The sequence below is a fragment of the Anabrus simplex genome, chromosome 1, assembly GCF_040414725.1.
Source record: "Anabrus simplex isolate iqAnaSimp1 chromosome 1, ASM4041472v1, whole genome shotgun sequence".
Classification (NCBI taxonomy): domain Eukaryota; kingdom Metazoa; phylum Arthropoda; class Insecta; order Orthoptera; family Tettigoniidae; genus Anabrus; species Anabrus simplex.
Window position 1 is genome coordinate 1,038,018,102 of NC_090265.1, and position 19,149 is coordinate 1,038,037,250.

The 19,149-nt window shown below is 38.7% G+C and overlaps 1 protein-coding gene across 1 annotated transcript in view; it reads left to right on the plus strand.

Annotated features, from left to right (window-relative positions):
* The first annotated feature begins 9,137 nt into the window (after window positions 1-9,137).
* Window positions 9,138-19,149, plus strand: part of LOC136857933 (E3 ubiquitin-protein ligase SHPRH) — a 396,601-nt gene continuing 386,589 nt past the window's right edge. Inside the window, exon 1 of the mRNA XM_067137032.2 lies at window positions 9,138-9,743. Within this exon, the coding sequence (XP_066993133.2) occupies window positions 9,284-9,743 (460 nt within the window). The 5' untranslated portion in view covers window positions 9,138-9,283. The remainder of the gene's footprint in view (window positions 9,744-19,149) is intronic.

The window sequence follows — 19,149 nt, forward strand, 5'->3', positions numbered from 1 at the left end:
TACAACCAGACTCTTCTATTAGCCACTCTTAGGTTGCTAGTTTCATCAGCCTTTCCCGAACCTATGATTACCTGTCTACGGTGCCGGTTTCGCTTCATAACCTCCGTCCAAGTCCCCTCCTCGGTGTTATCAGATGACGTTCTTTGTCTTCAATTACTCGAATGTTCTGTTGGTGGTTATTTGACTCCACTTGTGGTGGTTTCGGGGCCAATCCTTTCTTTGCTGAACTATAACAGAAGTACTGGTTCCTTTAGAACTGTTCTTATGTTCTTCATTGTGTCTAGGCATCGCTTTATTTATCTCCTCGGCAACCGTTTGTTTGATGCTTTCCTTAAGACTTCTTATTTCTTCCCATATTGCTTTTAATTCATCTTTTCCATGTCCCTCCTTGTGAAACCACTTACGACAGTTTCCATCACAGCCTACAGCAGCACTGGTCTCTGTTATCTGTTTTCCACATTCTCCGCACGGAATGTTGTCTTCTGTGCTCTCGATATCGTCCTTCCCTGGCATTAGGAACACACCCTCAAAGACGTTGCAGAGCAGAGCAATATGGCTACCACACTAAAGGGCCGATTGTATAAACATCACTGACTGGAGATCAGTTTTAGTCTAAGTTCAGAAAATGACCTGAGATCAGACCGGTGTCGTGCTGTATAACACTGATCTATGATCATCTATTCGAAGTTCAATTTTGATCCCAGTTCATATGTAAGCGCTTGGCAACAGCGCAAAAACAGCAAAGTGTCACGAGTCGCAATTGAGCAGTGTGAATTTTTTTCATTCGTATTGGTATTGTGTGTGCCGAGCGAAAGAAAGAAATAAAGGATAATGACTGAAATATTTGTATTGAACAAGTAAGTAGGGAAATCATACATTAATCCTGTATTATGTTTGTTAAATTTGTCACCAAGCAATAGGCCTACACTTCTTTAGTTCGTCTATTGCAGGCCCCTGCTTGCAAATCAGCTGATCTCCACACCTCGACAACAGCTGATGTGCACACGAAGTCACGGTCGCCTCGCATAAAATGAAACTGAGACCTTAAAACATGGAAATTTTAATGAACAGGAGAAAGTTAGGCCTGGACAATAAGGAAGACTGGGTTTAATTGCATAGTACAGTGGCGTTATTAGACGCATATAGTTGTAAAGTACATTATGTTTTTGGCTATTTTTGTTGCAGATAAACTGTTTGTATAATTTAGTTTGAACCACTTTTCGTAATAGCCAACTGTAATATTTTTGTAAATATTGTTACCTAAATACACTACGGTATTAATAATTGATGCCCTTATAGCAGTGTTTTCTCTTCCATGAACGTCATTTGCTGCAGGTACTGAAATTTCTTCGAACGCTCTTCTTGCAACGAACACAGCCTCATCTCTTTCAGGGACCTCATCTACTGCATTTACAGCGATATTGTGCAAGACGAATGCTGCAACTATGATTACTGGAACACGAGCTAACTTCTCTCTTAACCCCATACTGAGACAAGGGAACCGTCTTTTCACAACCCCACATGTTCTTTCTATTGCTGACCTGGTTGCTTTATGGGCTCGATTATAAGCTACGATATTTAGGGACCTGAGCCTAGCATCACAAATAACTTGAATATTTAACGAAAACTACCCATGACGATTCATAAAAATAAACTTCTGTGTTATCGCCCCCAGGAGATATTATAGGTATGTGGGTACAATCCATAGCGCCTATAACACCAGGGAAGTGTTTTACATCGAAAAAATCACGCATGATTTTCCTCACATCCTTTTGTTCGGAGGACATTTTGATAAACTCGTGTTTCACTGCAGCAATGATATTAGATACGCGATGAATGGCTTTGCAGACTGTCGCTGCGTCTACATGCAGTAAATCACAAACGACTAACTGAAAACTTCCTGTGGCAATGAATCTCAAAGTTAGTAACAACATGTGCATTTGAGTTAGTAGGTTTTAAGTAGAATATCACGCAACCTGAGTTCTAGCTGTTCCACGGTATCTTTTCCCCAAGTGATCCCTCAGTTTTAACTTCTTATAACTCAATTCTCTCATTGGATTTCCTCATTCACAGAACATACGAGGAGCCCGACAAAATTGATCATTTTCATCATCAGAATATATATCCGAGAAATTAGAGTAATCAGACATCTTTAAAATACGAACGAGATATATAATAACGTAAGCAATTTATCGAGGTTATGTTATAGAATTACTACATTACACTGCAGTAAAAGAAGCGTAATATTACCTATATACAGATAACTATAGCTAGCAATGTATGAGGTTAGACTTCAGTGTATTTTTTACCATTTATCGTAAAAACACAGGTAATATTTTATTAACAATCAGCTGTTCTTGTATCCCAAGTAGGAAACAACTCCTTGAACTAAGATCAAAATGTTTGATCGGAGAAATTTCTCCAGTCAAAGTTGATCATAGTTCAGTGCGAATTGATCCCAGAATAACGTTTATACAATACAAATGTACGAGTTTTGCGTGAATCGAAATCAATTTCGTCTCTGATCTAAGATCAAACGGTTTATACAATCGGCCCTAAAAGAATTTTGAAGTGCTCGTTTGGCTGATATTTACTCCACTACACAAATAGACTCGATGATAACACTTATTCAGATAGAAGATCACTATAGAAAATAATCTTTACCGTATCTGGATACACTGGATCAGTTTTGATATCTGGTAGGCCGTGATTTCAAATAGTAAACCGTCACTATCGATATACTTGTTTAAATCAACAATCGCGTTCGCTCACGCAGTCTTTAATGCAAGGATATTCGCACTAATTCGTACACACTTATCACGAATAAATAAAATAATGCCTTAAATTAGTTTATCCTCACATCTACAGAACTGAAACACTCGAATAAGATGTAATTCTCTTGTGGTTTCCAAATGTTCACTTTATCAGATGAAACACACACACACTCAGATCGATGGATAATCACACGTCACATTAAATTTATTGATATAGGCCCTATGTTTTCCAGAAAATTGTGTACGTCTGTATCACATACACCAGTCACAAATTTTACACAACTCCAAAGAGAATATGCACAACTGCAGTCCAACCAAAGAGAATGAGAGGAGTCCAACACTCGGTGCTCGGCTGGCTCAGTAATAATAATAATAATAATAATAATAATAATAATAATAATAATAATAATAATAATAATAATAATAATAATAATAATAATAATAATAATAATAATAATAATAATAATAATAATAATCGTATGGCCTCAGCTACCGTGTGCAGACATTTCGATTTGATGCCATCTGGCTGTCTCGTTGCCTACGCCAAGGTTCATATAAGAGAAATAGATCCGTCACTCCTGTATTATATAGTTCACTGAGAAAACAGGTCAAGGAAGCTATAGTGGCCCCCTGTATCTCCGCCAACATAAGGAAATAAATACCATGATAATACCTCGTAATAAACTTGATAAGAACAGTTGTTACTTTGTTAAAATTTTAATTGTTATAGAGATAATGTTTGCATTTCGGTAGGAAAGTTGTATCTAAAGCTTCTCTCGTATCTTTTACTTGAAAAGCAAATTGCAATTACCGTATTTGTATGTTGGCAATACTGCTATAATGCTAATAATCTCAACAAATTTTCGTCTAACAAGCACTATTACTTACCGTACGACCAAGTTCCCTTCACGCACAACGATAACAGTGTTGTGTTTTGAATTTGCTGTACCGCGCAACTGAATGTGTAATGCCAATCACTGCCTTCTAAATTAACCCTCTATAAGAGAATTTTATTTTTCACCGTTCGCATTTTAATGTACATTTACAACTATTAAATAATAAATGCAACATTGATTACTGAAAATGTTAATGCAATTCATATAAAACCCCAAAACGCCCATATTTACCTAAATCACGATCTAACGTAACCTGATTATTTCGCTCGTTCGTTAAATCCTTCCCACGACTTTTATGTATGGGAATGGAAAACAGGAGAAAGAAAGGAAGACGTAAAACACAGCATAATGCACACAGTTTTTATTTTGAATTTTATTCCAAACAGCAGGTAAGAAGCACAATCACACACACGTTTACTCGCAACAGCTAGGTAGTTCAATGTGAAATACGTTCATGATCATACTATTTCTTCACACTAAGAACGCGTATAATTGTAATTTCACTCCATACTCTCAAAAAAACTGGATCAAAAATCTCGTTCAATGCGAAAGAATCTCAACAAATTTTCGTCTAACAAGCACTATTACTTACCTACGACCAAGTTCCCTTCACGCGCAACGATAACAGTGTTGTGTTTTGAATTTGCTGTACCGCGCAACTGAATGTGTAATGCCAATCATTGCCTTCTAAATTAACCCTCTATAAGAGAATTTTGGTTTTCACTAGTTGGCGGAGTTTGAAGGGCCCATCTCGGAACTGCTTCGGACGCTCCCTATGAAGTGTCACCCCCTTGGCCTACGCTATAATACAAGGCCTTGAAATGCACTCGTGGAAACGAGTTTCTTCCAAGTTCACCATTCAGCCGCTAGGATCGCTGCCTTGCTCCCTTGTATTCGCATGGACGTATATGTAAATAAGTAAAGTATATGCTAAATAAAAAGAACTGAATATTTTTGCGAGTATTGACAGTACTTTATTTGAAGAGCGGTGCTGCATTTGCTTGGATATGTCATTGAAGTTTCAAAACTTTCCTTCTGAGGGGCTTCTTATCAAGTTTCAAATCTTTCTCTCTTCTTCTTGAGTGGCTCAAATCAATGTTGTCTAACAGATGTCTCAGAAATATTCATAGTAGAAAAAGAAGTGGTTTGTCGCCTTTACACTTTCCACATTTAATTTCACTGTTGAACATGTCTTTCGATAAAATAAACGTACACCTTTTAGTAACTCTCTTCGGGACAAGTACTGCGTAGCGGAAGTGACAAATTCCGTCGTTCACTGCAGAAGTGCCACAGACGATTTTCGGTATCTGAGGGCTCCTCGATCTTGGAAACGAATAAGACACAATGTTGGACTTTGAGTAGCTGGAGAACAGATATGTTCTAAACAGCCTTTACAGTCTGTTTTTTCTTTTGCCACACGAACCATAATGTCATTGTATTCCGCTTGGCGTCTTAGGTAGCTGATGAAGAACTCGATGTCATATTTCGTTACGTTCCTCATCAATGCATAATGCAAATGTATACTTATGAGGTATTTTACGCAGGCCACAGTGGACTGGGTAGTCAAGATCTATGCCTGATACATTTCTCTCATGATTCTTTTTACTTTCTCTGAATGCATTTTAAGTTTCTTAATATATGACAGGAAAGCATTAATTAACCAACTGAGGACTTCGTCTTCAGTACTAAAAGATGTTTTTTTTTCTAGTGACTTTACATCGCACCAACACAGATATGTATTATTGCGAAGATGGGATAGGAAAGGCCTAGGAGTTGGAGGGAAGCGGCCGTGGCCTTAATTAAGGTACAGCCCCAGCATTTGCCTGGTGTCAAAATGGGAAACCTCGGAAAACCACCTTCAGGGCTGCCGACAGTGGGATTCGAACCCACTATCTCCCGGATGCAAGCTCACAGCCGTGCGCCCCTAACCGTACGACCAACTCGCCCGGTTAAAAGATGCTCGTTTGTTCTCGTTCCTGAATATGTCCCATGTGAGGTGTTGCAGACGTTATGCGCACTGAACAATTTAATAAAATGCTCCATGAAACAAATGGCTTATTTTAAACTATATGTTATGCTCTCTGGACAAAACCACCTCCATACTTTACAAACCAGAGATTGTTTCAGGGTAAAATACAATATTTTTAGCTCTTACTACATTCATTTTCGTGAAATTTGTTGGGCAAATTATTTTCCTCGTTGGTTTCCTAATTTAAGATATCTGAGTTTGAAGATGCCTCTCAAATGATTGCCGGTCACGGTAGCATAGTTTTAAAAAAGTCCAGTGTCAAATTTTGGGATCGCCAGATTCTTATGACGTAACTCGGATCAAAACTTTGGAACAGAGTCCTACTTCGATCAGCTTGAATTCGTATCTCATGCGTAATACTTCCTCTGTATAATGTTTCGAACATTGAACATTCACTGGAAACTTGTGAAACGAAATTCCACTACCTTTAATTTCTCGTGAATAAACCATGACTGGAACTGCGAATGCTCAACATCAGACGAATACATAATACATTCACAACCAACTCAGTTAATGAACATGTTTAAAGGCGCGAGCCTGGTTGACTGGGGGCAAGATAGCGATCCCAGCGGCCGGGCATTGAACTTCATTGTAACCACTTCCATAGCGTTTTACGGGCTCTATTTCCAGGCCTTGTATTATAACGTAGGCAACGGGGTGTCTGCTAGTCAATTTCGACGTTCCGTTTTACTTAAGGCCCACTAGATGGCAGGCAGTGTAAACCGGATCTCTCTAGGCGACTGTGGCTGAGATTTAACGAATTATGTCGGGTAAATACCAAATGTATCACCGGAGATCTTTTACATGCCGACATCGTACGACATGGAGTGTCGAATGGACTTTTTTCCGCCCTTCAAAAATCCGACTACGTCTGCCGGGTTTGAACCCACTATGATCCCACTATCTTGGGATCCGGAGGCCGACACTCTACCACGGTTCCACAGAAGCAGCTGGCTGGCTCAGTGATTAAATATTATAAACAATATTATGTAATAGGAAAATTACCCGAAAGGGCATATACAATATGATTACATCAAATATGAAATTATTCTTTGCTAATTTGCGTGATGCTTTTGGTCCTTTTTGAACATAACACAATGTGGTATTTTTCGCACCACTTTCCACAGAGCGAACATATGCAATTCCCGTTTGGTAGGTGGAATTTCTTATTGGTACATATCATGTGGTGGTTGCCATGAATGGCTAGTCTTGTGATTGTGTGTCTTTGTTCTTCGTTAGCGTTTGTCCATGACCTGTCGTGCATTGCATCGGTACTGTAAAATTGCAAGTCGATGTCCATTCTTTTCCTTTATCTAGCTGCTAGAAGTGCCTGGTAAGCGTCAGTAGATGGCAGGCTTAGCTTATACCTGATATCCTCTATGAAGAAGGTCTCTCTTGCTAATTCATAGGCAAGTCTCGATGGTGCATACTTCCCTATTCGCAGGCAGTGCTTTATGAATCTTGCTTTCACCTTTTCAATTCTCTCGAGGTTCTTGTACGTTAGATTTTCCCATATTAGTTCTATGCCATATGTTATTATTGGTGTTATTGTGGCGTCGAAAAGAGTCATAGCTGTATTCAGCGATAAGCGATGAAGGTTCTTGAGTCCACATATGTATTTATTAGCCGTTGTTGTCCTTTCTTCCACATGGTAGTTGAATGATCGACCCGTTGTCTGCAGGGTGATGCCTAGGTATTTAAATTTATTAACCACTTCCATCTCTTCGTTGTTCAATAAGTGCGTGTCCTCGAAACCATTCTCCAGTGCCCATTTTGCCAGGGCTTTTAATGTCGTCTGTAATTCCTCTTTGTTGGAGCCAGCTATGACCATATCGTCGGCGTACATCAGGAGGGTCGTCTCCATTGTATTTCGAAGGATATTGGTGATGTTCGCCATGGCTATGTTGAACAGTGTTGGGCTTATGAGGTCCCCTTGTAGTACACCATTTGTCTGCCTGATTTTGTTAGATTATAAACAAACAAATAGAAACTTCAGTCTAGCTCATAGATGAGGGCAACACAACTGGAGCATTAGAACTAATAAGTAACATACTTCAACAAGCTCTTATTCCACCAAGGTATTTAAGCAATATTGTGTCTGGGTGAAACAACGAGCCTAAAGGCCGGTCTCCACTGATTAACATTTAACACCAACATGTTAAATTTAACATGTTACAATTGACATGTATATTGTGTTTGTGTCTTCCAATTGACTTTGCATGTTAACTCAGAATGTTGAGGTTAACACTTTTAACATGTTGGCGTGTTTTCCGCTCCAAGTGGAAAACATGTCAAGTCAATTCGTTCTTCGTGAGATGTTGGCACAGCTTCGGCAACTTCCTTGCCGTTTCCATGTCAACAGATAGCCAAACGGCGCAAACGACGTGCTTCTCGTGAAGTAGGATTATAGTTACAACACTCCGCAACACTCATTCTCTTTGTTATAAGCTACAAATACAGTACCGGTACGCGTACGCGTGTCGTTCTGTCTGCACTAGCCTATACTAAAATTTATAGTCAGAAATGGAGTGGAGCAAGATTCCTTTGGACTTAATTAATGATATAATAGAAAGGCCTTGCTTGTGTGATGTCTCATCAAAGGAATACAGAGATAAAGCGAAGAAAACCGACAATTTCCAGGAACTCTATATTATAATTATTCCCGCGAGTGCATCGAAAAAATCCTAGCGTACCTCCGCTCCCAGTACAGTCGAGTATTGCAAAAAATCAGAAAAAGTCTGAAGTCGGGCGGCGGGGGGCGGGAACGGACGAAGTTTATACCTACTTCATAGTGTCTTGCTTTTGAAGCAATGAGCAGGATGAGGGGTGGAAATGTGTCTAATAAAACTGCGTTTGTAAATCATAACAAGAAGCAACAGTGGCAATAACAAAGGCCACATCTTTTTCATCTGAGTCCTTTGTCCTTGTTTGAAAATACTAGACACCACCTAAATTTATTACCGCAAACTGATATGATGCACTACCTACATATAAACAAAGAAAGTTAAGTTTAACATGTTTATTAAGTGTGGACACAATGTTAAATGAAACAGTATTCAACATTTAACATTTAACATGTTGATGGTTTCACCAGTTAACATTTAACACTTTTAACATTTAACATGTTGTTGTTAAATGTTAATCAGTGGAGACCGGCCTTAAATCCACTTCAAGAACAAGAACAATAGTTGCATTACTTCCACATACCAAAGTACGAACCCTACATGGTAATAATACATAAATTTGCAGTTTTACCAGATTTAAAACCTAATGATAAAGTGTTTATTAGTCATCATAAATAAGTAGTTCTCAGTGTTGTTAAGTGTTTCATCCATACAGTATTGGAACTGTGTGTTAGTTAAATACTGAGCCCAATCAAATATCAAGAAGAAGAAGAAGAAGAAGCGTAGGTTCTGTCACCTATGGTGAGGTTTATGTTTTTGTTTGGGTCGTTTTGTTCTATTACCTTTTGTGACATTTCTTGATATTTGTTAGTTCATGAGACAAGTAGTCTGTAACTCGTGAGAAATCGTGTTCGTCATGTGAATCTAATTCCGAGTGTATTTGAAATTGTAGTTACGGCAATGGTTAAGAGAAAATCGGCGGCTCCTCAGCGGCTTAGTGGAGAGACGAGAAGCATCCGAACTTGGAATTTGGCGAGTACGTCCACAGAAACTGCACCGGGAGTGATTACAGTCAGTGACAGTGAAGATGTGCCGCAGATAAAACGGCAGCGGTGTAGAAAGAAAGTTAGAAAGCGGTGTTCCGAGGATAATTCCCAAGATCCTTTTTTACAGGAGATTCTTTCATACTGTGAATTTTATGTGACAGTGAAGAGATACATTGTAGCAGAAAATGATCGGGTTTTTCATTTGGGAAATATTACTCTGGAATTGTCTGGAGGGAATAGAATGTTGCCGACCCATGATTTATTTTGGTTATATATAAGCAAAATCCCCGGTTGTAGTTTTTTATACTATGACACTAAAGACACTGTTGACTATCACTTGATAAAAGGTTCTGTTGATGTGGACTTATTTACAGGTACCCAAAACATATAATTTTTCTTGTGTGTTTTAGTTCTTTATTAGGTGACCGAGTATTTGAAAGAGCTGTTCAGACTTGTATGGTAAATGAGTTTTATGGCTCTTAATATTCTGTAAAATTCTGTAAAATTTTAGTGTCCTTCTTGGAGTAGAGTATGTCTTTGAATTCCACATATTAGTATTAATGGTAGCTCCAAAGATATTTGACTTTGTTGGTATATTGCTAGAATACATACTGTTGCAAGATAAATATTGCATGGATATAAATCATGATCTTTTTTATACACAATGTGATCTAGATTATGAACAGACCAGGTATGAGGAATACATGCCAAAGCCATGTGCCAAACCAACTTCCTTACCAGCAGGCCTGCAACACTACTTACCTGCCAGACTTTGTATTACTAGTCCTTGAGGATTTTATGAGAGATTGGTTATCTCAATGCAAGACTTGCTGTATGATAGTGTGTAGTGGAGGTACCGTATGCGCACCTTTTAATTATATAAGGAGCACTTGAATGAGTATTGAGTTTGTTGTGCCAATTTACATTGTGCTGTATTCTGTTAGATTCTTTATTCTGTTCTTGCACTTTAGCAGATGGTAGCGGTCGCACTTTTCCTTACACAGTGTACAAACACAGTCATCTGTTGGGTTGTGGAATTTTGTCTTTGCGCATATTTTGTGGTGGAAGCCATGTATTGCATATCTTGTTATGACATGTCTTTGTTCTTGAAGTTGATTGGTCCAGTTTCGATCGATCATGGCATCATTTCCGTAGAATTCGGGGTCTATTTCCGCGCGTTTCTTAAGAAGTTTTTTCTGAAGCTCTTGGAATGGGCCGGTAGATGGCAGTGGTAGATTGAGTCGTAGATCCTCAATGAAGTAAGTTTCCCGTGCCAGTACATAAACAAGTCTGGAGGGTGCCATTTTGCCTACTCCTAGGGCCTTCTTCAGGAACCTTGCTTTGACCCTTTCTATCCTCTCCAAGTCACCGATTGTCAGGTTATCCCATATTATTTCGATTCCATATGAGACAATTGGGGTTATTGCTGTCTTGAATAAAGTCATTGCTGTGTTAAGGGATAGCATAGGTATATTCTTGATATTGTGGATGGCTCTGATTGCTGCTGTCGTTCTGTCTATGACGTGGCTGTTGAAGGATGTCATGCTCGTTTGGAACGTGATGCCCACGTATTTGAATTTCTTGACTATTTCTAGTGGTTTATTATTTAATGATATGGCGTCATCTTTGGCCGCCTTGCCACCTTTTCTGAAGACCATCTGTACTGGCTTTTCCTGGTTAATTTCAAATTTGTTATCTGAAGCCCAAGCTTCTAACTTTATCACTGTCGACTGTAGTTCTGCCTTTGAGCTTGATCCCAGAGCCATGTCATCAGCATACATTATTAGAGTAGTCTCAGGGGAGTCCATCATTATTTGTGTGATATCTGCCGTTGCTACGTTGAATAGTAGCGGACTTAGTGGGTCTCCTTGGGGTACCCCGTTTGTTTGAATTACTTTCCCGGATGAGGATGCTCCATCTTCAATTTGGATTAGGTTGTAGTCTAGTATGGTCTCAACGATTCTCACGAGCATGTTGTCACCAGTCATTTGTTTCAATTTTCCTATCAGGATATCTCTGTCGATAAGATCAAAAGCCTTCTTATAGTCAACAAAGACGACGTAGTACTTCCTTTTTGGATGCCTCAGTGCCTCTTCAATATTTTCTTTTAGGCATGCTGCGGCTTGTAACGTGCTTTTTCCTTTGCGGAAGCCTAGTTGGCATTCTGGTATGAATGGGTCTATTTCGTTGTTCAGGCGATTCGCTACAATAGTTGCAAATGCTTTGTATAAGTTGCTTTCTAGAGCTATACCTCTATATGAGTCGGGGTTGTCAGTGTCTCCTTTCCCTTTGTACAAAATCTTCAGCGTTGCCGTTCTCCAAACTTCCGGTATTTTGCCTAAATTTAGACATTTGTTGAATAGTTCTGTCCAAAGTTGTAGTAAATGGTCTTGAGTACTTTTTAAGTGTTCCGTATATATGTTGTCCGGTCCTGCTGACTTCCCTTTTTTTCCTTTGCTGATTACCATCTGTACTTCCCCTGTGGTTAGTCTAATTTCATGTTCTGGATCGATAGGGTGGTTTGCGGTGTCACCTTTTTCTCTGCTGTCCCTGTTTAGAAGTGCTGAGAAGTGTTTTTCCCATGTTTCCATTGGTATTTCCCTCGCTCTACACTCTTGCTTTTTCTTGAGGGCCCGAAATGGGCCTGTTTCTGTTTCGACTGCAAGCTTCTTGGCTTCTGCTTCCAGGTATTCAGCTCGCTTCTCTTTTAGAAGTTTTCTGTAATTTCTTCTTTTGATGGCCTATGCTTCCAAGTAATCAGCGGTCTTCATTTTTCTGGCTGAGTATAACGCGCGTAAGGTGTCTTTTCGTGCTATGAAGCATTGTCTGTCAAACCACTTTTGTGCTCTCCTTTCTTTCACAGGCAAAGAGGTTTCCTGTATCAGATTTGTAGCGACTTCTACTACTGCTTCATCTAGGTGTCCTCGAGCTACAAGTGCTCTTGCTTTTTGTATATTCCGGTGGTCTTGCAGTTTCGTTCCATCAATATTTCTTGAAAGTGTGATGCCCTTATCGTCGGGGATTGGTGTTTTCCATGACTCTATGTTTTCTGATTGGCGTTGACCCTGAGGACCATAGACCTTCCTGTTTCCTTATCATAAATCTTTCACCTCTGTAGAATAAAAGATCAATTGCGCTGGAGCCATTGGAGCAAAGTATGTTTTAAGGTCTTTTCTGTTTATCATTGTGTAACCTTCATCCCTCAGGATTTGAATAACTAACTCCGATTTTACGTTCGGCTTGTCTATCCTGCAGTTGAGGTCACCCGCGATTATCACTTCTTCCGCAGTATTTACTTTCCCTATTGCATTAAGTACTGATTCTACTACATCTTCTTTCTTTTTGCTAGGGGCTTTACGTCGCACCGACACAGATAGGTCTTATGGCGACGATACTACATCTTCTATTGAATTATCTGGTGCGATATATATTCCTATTAATGTTAGGTCAGTGGTCTTAACTATGATTGTGTTTTCACTTCTCTGGATTTCATGCACTCTTCCAACAGTTGGTTTGAGGAAGCATGAGACTCCTCCAGCCGGTCTACCTCCTGTTGGTGTTGTAAATGTGTGGTATCCATAGAATTTTGGTAGGTCTGTTGGTTCTAAAAGAAAAGTTTCCGTAGCTATGATGACATCGAAATGTTCCATTGTCTTTGGGGGTATTAATAGTAAGGTGTTTTTTAGTCCTTCGATGTTCCAGAGAAGAATCTTGATTATTTTATTATTCGAGGGACACTCCAATGCTGCGTCTTTGGCCTCGGAAAGAAAATCTTCTAACTACAATACCTTTAGGCCAGAAATCAGGTTTTTCTTTTGTTTGTAGAAATTCAAAAGGAATTCCCAATTTGCAGGCTTTCATGGGCCCAACTGTATTAAGCATTTCACAGGCAAGACCAGCATATTCTAGCTCTTCTAGCCAATGTGACAGTGACAATGATGTGCTAGTTCATTCTAGCTGTTCTTATAGATTCCATCCTCATTTTATACCAAAACTGCCATAATGTGGATGTTCTGACTTAGTCTTGTAGATGCCAATATATCTTGATCTCAGCTTCTTTTAGCACCTTTTAGCGTTACATGGATACTCTAGTGCTGAATAGGTCGACCTCGAGTATCTTCGAGATTTGTATTGGCAACCTTTGAAACACAAACTATGAATCGCTGTGTGACATCTGGCGTACACTTTACGTACTAGTACTGTTGTTGTTTACACAGCAAAGCCAATCTATAGAATTCTTGCTGGGAACAAGATTCGCATTGAGAAATATTATATTAATGTTATATAAAGTGTGTATGACACAGTTGTTGGCTTAAGATAATAAAGGTTTAGAAAATTCATATCGATTGAATTCAGATTTCATTTTCATTCAGTTGGCAGTATTACCGGTACCGTGAGAGCTCCCTCCTTACTCCACACCCTGTACAAAGAAATATTGCTAAAAGGTGCGTGGACTATAGTGCTGCTAGTATCATCATGGTTTATAGTTTCAGTTTCCTGAATACTTTTGATAATCCTTTGGTCACACTGCTCTGTTCATGTGTGCCTCGTTCTTAATGAAATCATCCAAGGTCCTGTTCTTAAGAAGTACACTGCCAAGTTAGGTAGGCCCTACTCTAGGTAAAACTTTCTAAACATTCGGATTCCAGCTGGTGGTTTGCTTGTTTCTTACTACAGTATATCGACCCAGCATATTCTAGGTCTTCTAGTCAATATGACAGTGACAATGATGTGCTAGTTCATTCCAGCTGTTCTTATAGATTCCATCCTCATTTTATACCAAAACTGCCATAATGTGGATGTTCTGACTTAGTCTTGTAGATGCCAATATATCTTGATCTCAGCTTCTTTCTTTACCTTCTCTAATTTGTCTGTCTTGGTCTTGTATATAGTGGACTTCAGAAGCTGCGTCTCGGCTGCCTGTTGTCTCCAAAAACTGTAATAATAGTGGAACGTAAAACCAATAACATCATTCAAAGCCTGCCATCTTGGGACATCTCTCTTTGTAAGTGTGCTTGCTGGGTGTGAAGTACCAGTAAGTATAGTAACTTGAGAAATTATGTTATTCTAAAGAAGGATTCTTTCTAATAGAAGTGGAAACTCTTTTGCACCCAAATGGTGATTTCTTGAGTACCTAGATTTCCCTGGAAAGTAAACTGTCAAATTAGGTACCGTAAGTAAAACTGTCTATATTTTCCAGCTGGTGGTTAGCTAGTTTCATTCTTGCTGGTTGGCTTTCTCGGTTCATATCATCAATACTGCCTTTCTTTCAATGCTTTTCTATCAACTTCGACACTGAAGATCTATTGTGGACCTATTATTTATGAAGACTTTTGCTCCTGTTCCAACTGTGGCTCATTTGTGGTTACCCTCAGCTCTCTGCTCTCCTTGAGTGTTCTCAACTCATATGACTGGAGCTTGTTTTGCCTGTTCTCTATCTTGAGCACAGGAATTATAACTCTTGCTCCTATTTGCGGGCACCTACATGTTCTTACACATTGCATTGAGTATTGTCAATCAATCAATCCGTCAATACTGATCTGCATTTAGGGCAGTTGCCCAGGTGGCAGCTTCCCTATCTGTTGTTTTCCTAGCCTTATCTTAAGTGATTGTAAAGATATTGGAAATTTATTGAACATCTCCCTTGGTAAGTTATTCCAATCCCTAACTCTCCTTCCTGTAAACAAATATTTGCCCCAATTCGTCCTCTTGAATTCCAGCTTTATCTTCATATTGTGATCTTTCCTACTTTTAAAGACACCACACAAACTTATTTGTCTACTGATGTCATTCCACGTTATCTCTCCACTGACAGCTTGGAACATACCACATATGATAAAGATGTTGATTCCCATAGGGAACCTGATATATTGGTTCCAAATGAGTAAATTTATAATATCAATATAGTTGGTTCGTTATTGGACATTATAAATTTTCCAGCTAACTCATTCTTGGTTGCCAGTGTTTCGTCCCAGTGTGATAAGTTGGGCGCATCAGTTGGTAAACTTATCACACCGGAATAACCTTTCCTAAACTCGAGCTACCTTCTATCAAACCGATTATTAATTTTGCAATCATCTCTAATATAATCAGAAAGAATGCTTTCCCAAAGCTTACATGCAATGCATGTCAAACTGACTGGCCTGTAATTTTCAGCTTTATGTCTATCACATTTTTCTTTATACACAGGGGCTACTATAGCAACTCTCCATTCATTTGGTATAGCTCCTTCATGCAAACAATAATCAGATAAGTACTTCAGATATGGTACTATATCCCAATTCATTGTCTTTAATATATCCCCGAAATCTTATCCATTCCAGCTGCTTTTCTAGTTTTCAACTTTTGTATTTTACCGGTACTGTAAATGTCATTCATATCATAGTAAAATTTTAATAGGCTACTTCTTTAATGTTGGTCACCTCCTCTATCTGGACATTTTCCTTGTAACCAACAATCTTTACACACCTGACTGAATACTTCTGCCTTTTTAAGATCCTTGCATACACACTCCCCTTGTTCATTAACGATCCCTGGAATGTCCTCCTTGGAACATGTTTCTGCCTTAAAGTCCCTTACATACTCTTCCATTTTTCACTAAAATTGTATGACTGCCAATTATGAGTGCCATCATATTATCCTTAGCCGACTTCTTTGCTAGATTTATTTTTGTAGTAAATTCCTTCAATTTCTCCTTACTTACACAGCCATTTCTAACTCTGTTTCTTTTCAACCTGCACCTCCTTCTTAGTCTCTTTACTTCTCTGTTATAATATAGTGGGGTCTTTACCATCCTTACCACCTTTAAAGGTACAAACCTATTTTCACATTCCTCAACAATTGCTTTAAACCCATCCCAGAGTCTGTTTACATTTTTATTTACCGTTTTCCACCGATCGCAGTTACTTTGTAAGAACTCCCTCATGCCTATTTTATCAGCCATATGGTACTGTCTAATAGTCCTAATTTTAATACCTTCCTTTCAATTACATTTATTTTTAACTACAACAAAAACCGTTTCATGATCACTAATACCATCTATTGCGTCAGTTTCTGTATAGAGCTCATCTGGTTTTCCTAGCACCACATCCAGAATATTCTTTCCTCTAGTTGGTTCCATCAGCTACTCTTCTGATATTAACTTATTTGCCATTATCTGATTATCTTATCAAATAATTCTGAATCAACATCAGTGCTACCCTTTCCCGGTTTGTACACTCCAAAGACATCAAATTGCCTATTATCTTTAGAGATGAGCCTTACACCTAGTATTTCATGTTCCACGAACCTGCTACACAGGCGTAGCAGGGGGAGAGGTGATACTCCCATGTGGCGCATCCCAGGTGGCGGATAGGGGGGTCCTAACCGGCTTGCCGTCGGACTTGAGGGAAATAAAATACCTCTCGCGGACCAAACGCCCCCCCCCCCGTGGGTGGGGAAGGCAGACGAAGAATTCACCCACGGTATCCCGTGCCTGTTGTAAGAGGCACAATCCAATTAGAATCAAGAAAGTACTTGTAATTAGTACCATCATGCAGGGTACACCATGGGTTGCATTTACTTGCGCATAGTACCACTATGTTAGGTACACAATAGGTTTGTGTTTAGTAGCGACAGTATGTAAATCAGGAGGTGGGTCCTACTGTACCTTTGATTCGTACCCCTATATGAGCGACACCATGGGATTAGCGACACCATGGTTCTGTCTTACCTATGCTCAGTTCCCTCTTTGTGAGGAATTCCACGGGATAGTACGGGTCCCTGTAGTTAGTCCACTTATGTGAGGAACGCCATAGGTTTTTAGTTGCCTGCAAATAGTGCCGCAATGTGCGAAACACCATAGGTCTGTGTTATATGTGCGCATTATACTACCTGTGAATAATACCATACTGTGTGCAATACCGCAAGTCTCTGCTACTTTTGATTAGTACCGCAACATTACACGTAGCATGGTTCTACTTTTCTTGCGATAAATACCATTATGAGGGGCTGACGACTTGGATTTTGGACCCGTTTCGACTATATGCATAATCGATTCAGCATCGTGCTATAGAAGCATTCCCTTGGTCGGTAATACGATTGTTTTGTGCCAGCTTCTGTGCATGTGAGGCACTGTGGGTCAGATCCACTGATTGTTTTAAATTCATATCCGTCCATCCATTCATTCTTCGTCCTCATGCTTTGAATTCTGGTCAGTGGAGGATTTTGGAATGTTAAGTTGTCATTTCATTTCGTCTCCTTTCGTACCATTAGGGTTAGGCCCCTTTAAACAACAAATATCATCATCAGAATTTCATGTTTGTCATCTTTAAATTTTTCGTAGCTTACAAATTCTTCATTCACCAGAATTAATACTCCCCCTCCTACCATTCCTATCCTACCTCTATGATACACACTCCAGTTCCTTGAGAATATTTCTGCATCCATTATATCTTTTTTCAGCCATCATTTAACTCCTATTACAATATCTGGTAAGTATACATCTATTAAATTACTTAATTCTATTCCTTTCTTTACTATTGTAGCCGCTGCAAGCCCTATAGGCTACCATGCTTCTTTGATTATCTCTGCATTCACTTGATGTCATTCCTATACTTTCCATAGTAAAACCATTTCTCTTACTAACACACTATTCCACACAAGCATAGGGTTTGCATGAAAATCTAAGCACAAATTGGAATTAACACTAATTGATTAAAAAGATGATAAATCAGAGTGAAAGAGCTCCATAAAACAAATATGTAAGAAAGGATGAGCGTGTCAGGGCCATCTTAACAGGATTAAAGGCCCCTGGGCAAAGCACTACATATCGCCTGGTCTACACAACCACTAAGAGGAACAAAATATCACTAATACGTAATAAATCACTACTTGTTTTGTACTCCTTGTCCTATAAATGAATATTTGCCCTAATTTATCCTCTTGAATTCCAAATTTATCTTCATATTATGATCTTTCCTACTTCTAAGATTTCCGTTTTAGCTCATTCGTCTGCTAATGTTATTCCATGCTATCTCCACTGGCATCTCAAAACATACCACATACTTCAAAATTACCTTAAAATGATATTCCACCAAATCAACACTTATTATCTAGGCCTTCTGAACTAGTTTTATTACACTAGAGGACCAGTTTCAACTCATCATCGAGTCATCTTCAGTTGAAATATTAAAATCAAGAACTATTATACAATTATATACATAACTTACTGATATAAGGTTTTAGAAAAATATCATGTTACACAGGATCAAACCATCAAATTTTCTGGAAAATTATTCCTCAATGTCCTATTGTTTACATTTATAAAAGTGTCTCTGATTTAAAAACACATAGGACTATTGAAAGTAACTAATATTACATATAAATAAGTTATGCTGCAGTATCATTGAAATTCTTTCTTGTAGAACTCTAACGCTTCTGCAAACTGTGGATATATTTGTATTTTCTGGTTTGTATTAAACTAATGTCAAATGGGCCTTGTTTACGAAGTTCTGTCTAATCTTAGCAATATATTGGTGTTTTGGAAGGGAACATCCTTCAAGATGATTATTGCTTCTTATTAAGACATTATGCACGGAGATCCAATAAGCTCATGATGTTTGATGTCTTTTATAAAACTTGTGGTACTGAAAATATGTAAATGTCTGTAAAGAAAAAAAAGGAATGTTTTTTTTTGTTTGTTTGTTGATTTCATTTAAATTATAAGTGGGGTTCCTAAACTGTATAATTTGACAGTTTGATCCAGTGTAACATATGATATTTTATTCTAACTTTTTATAT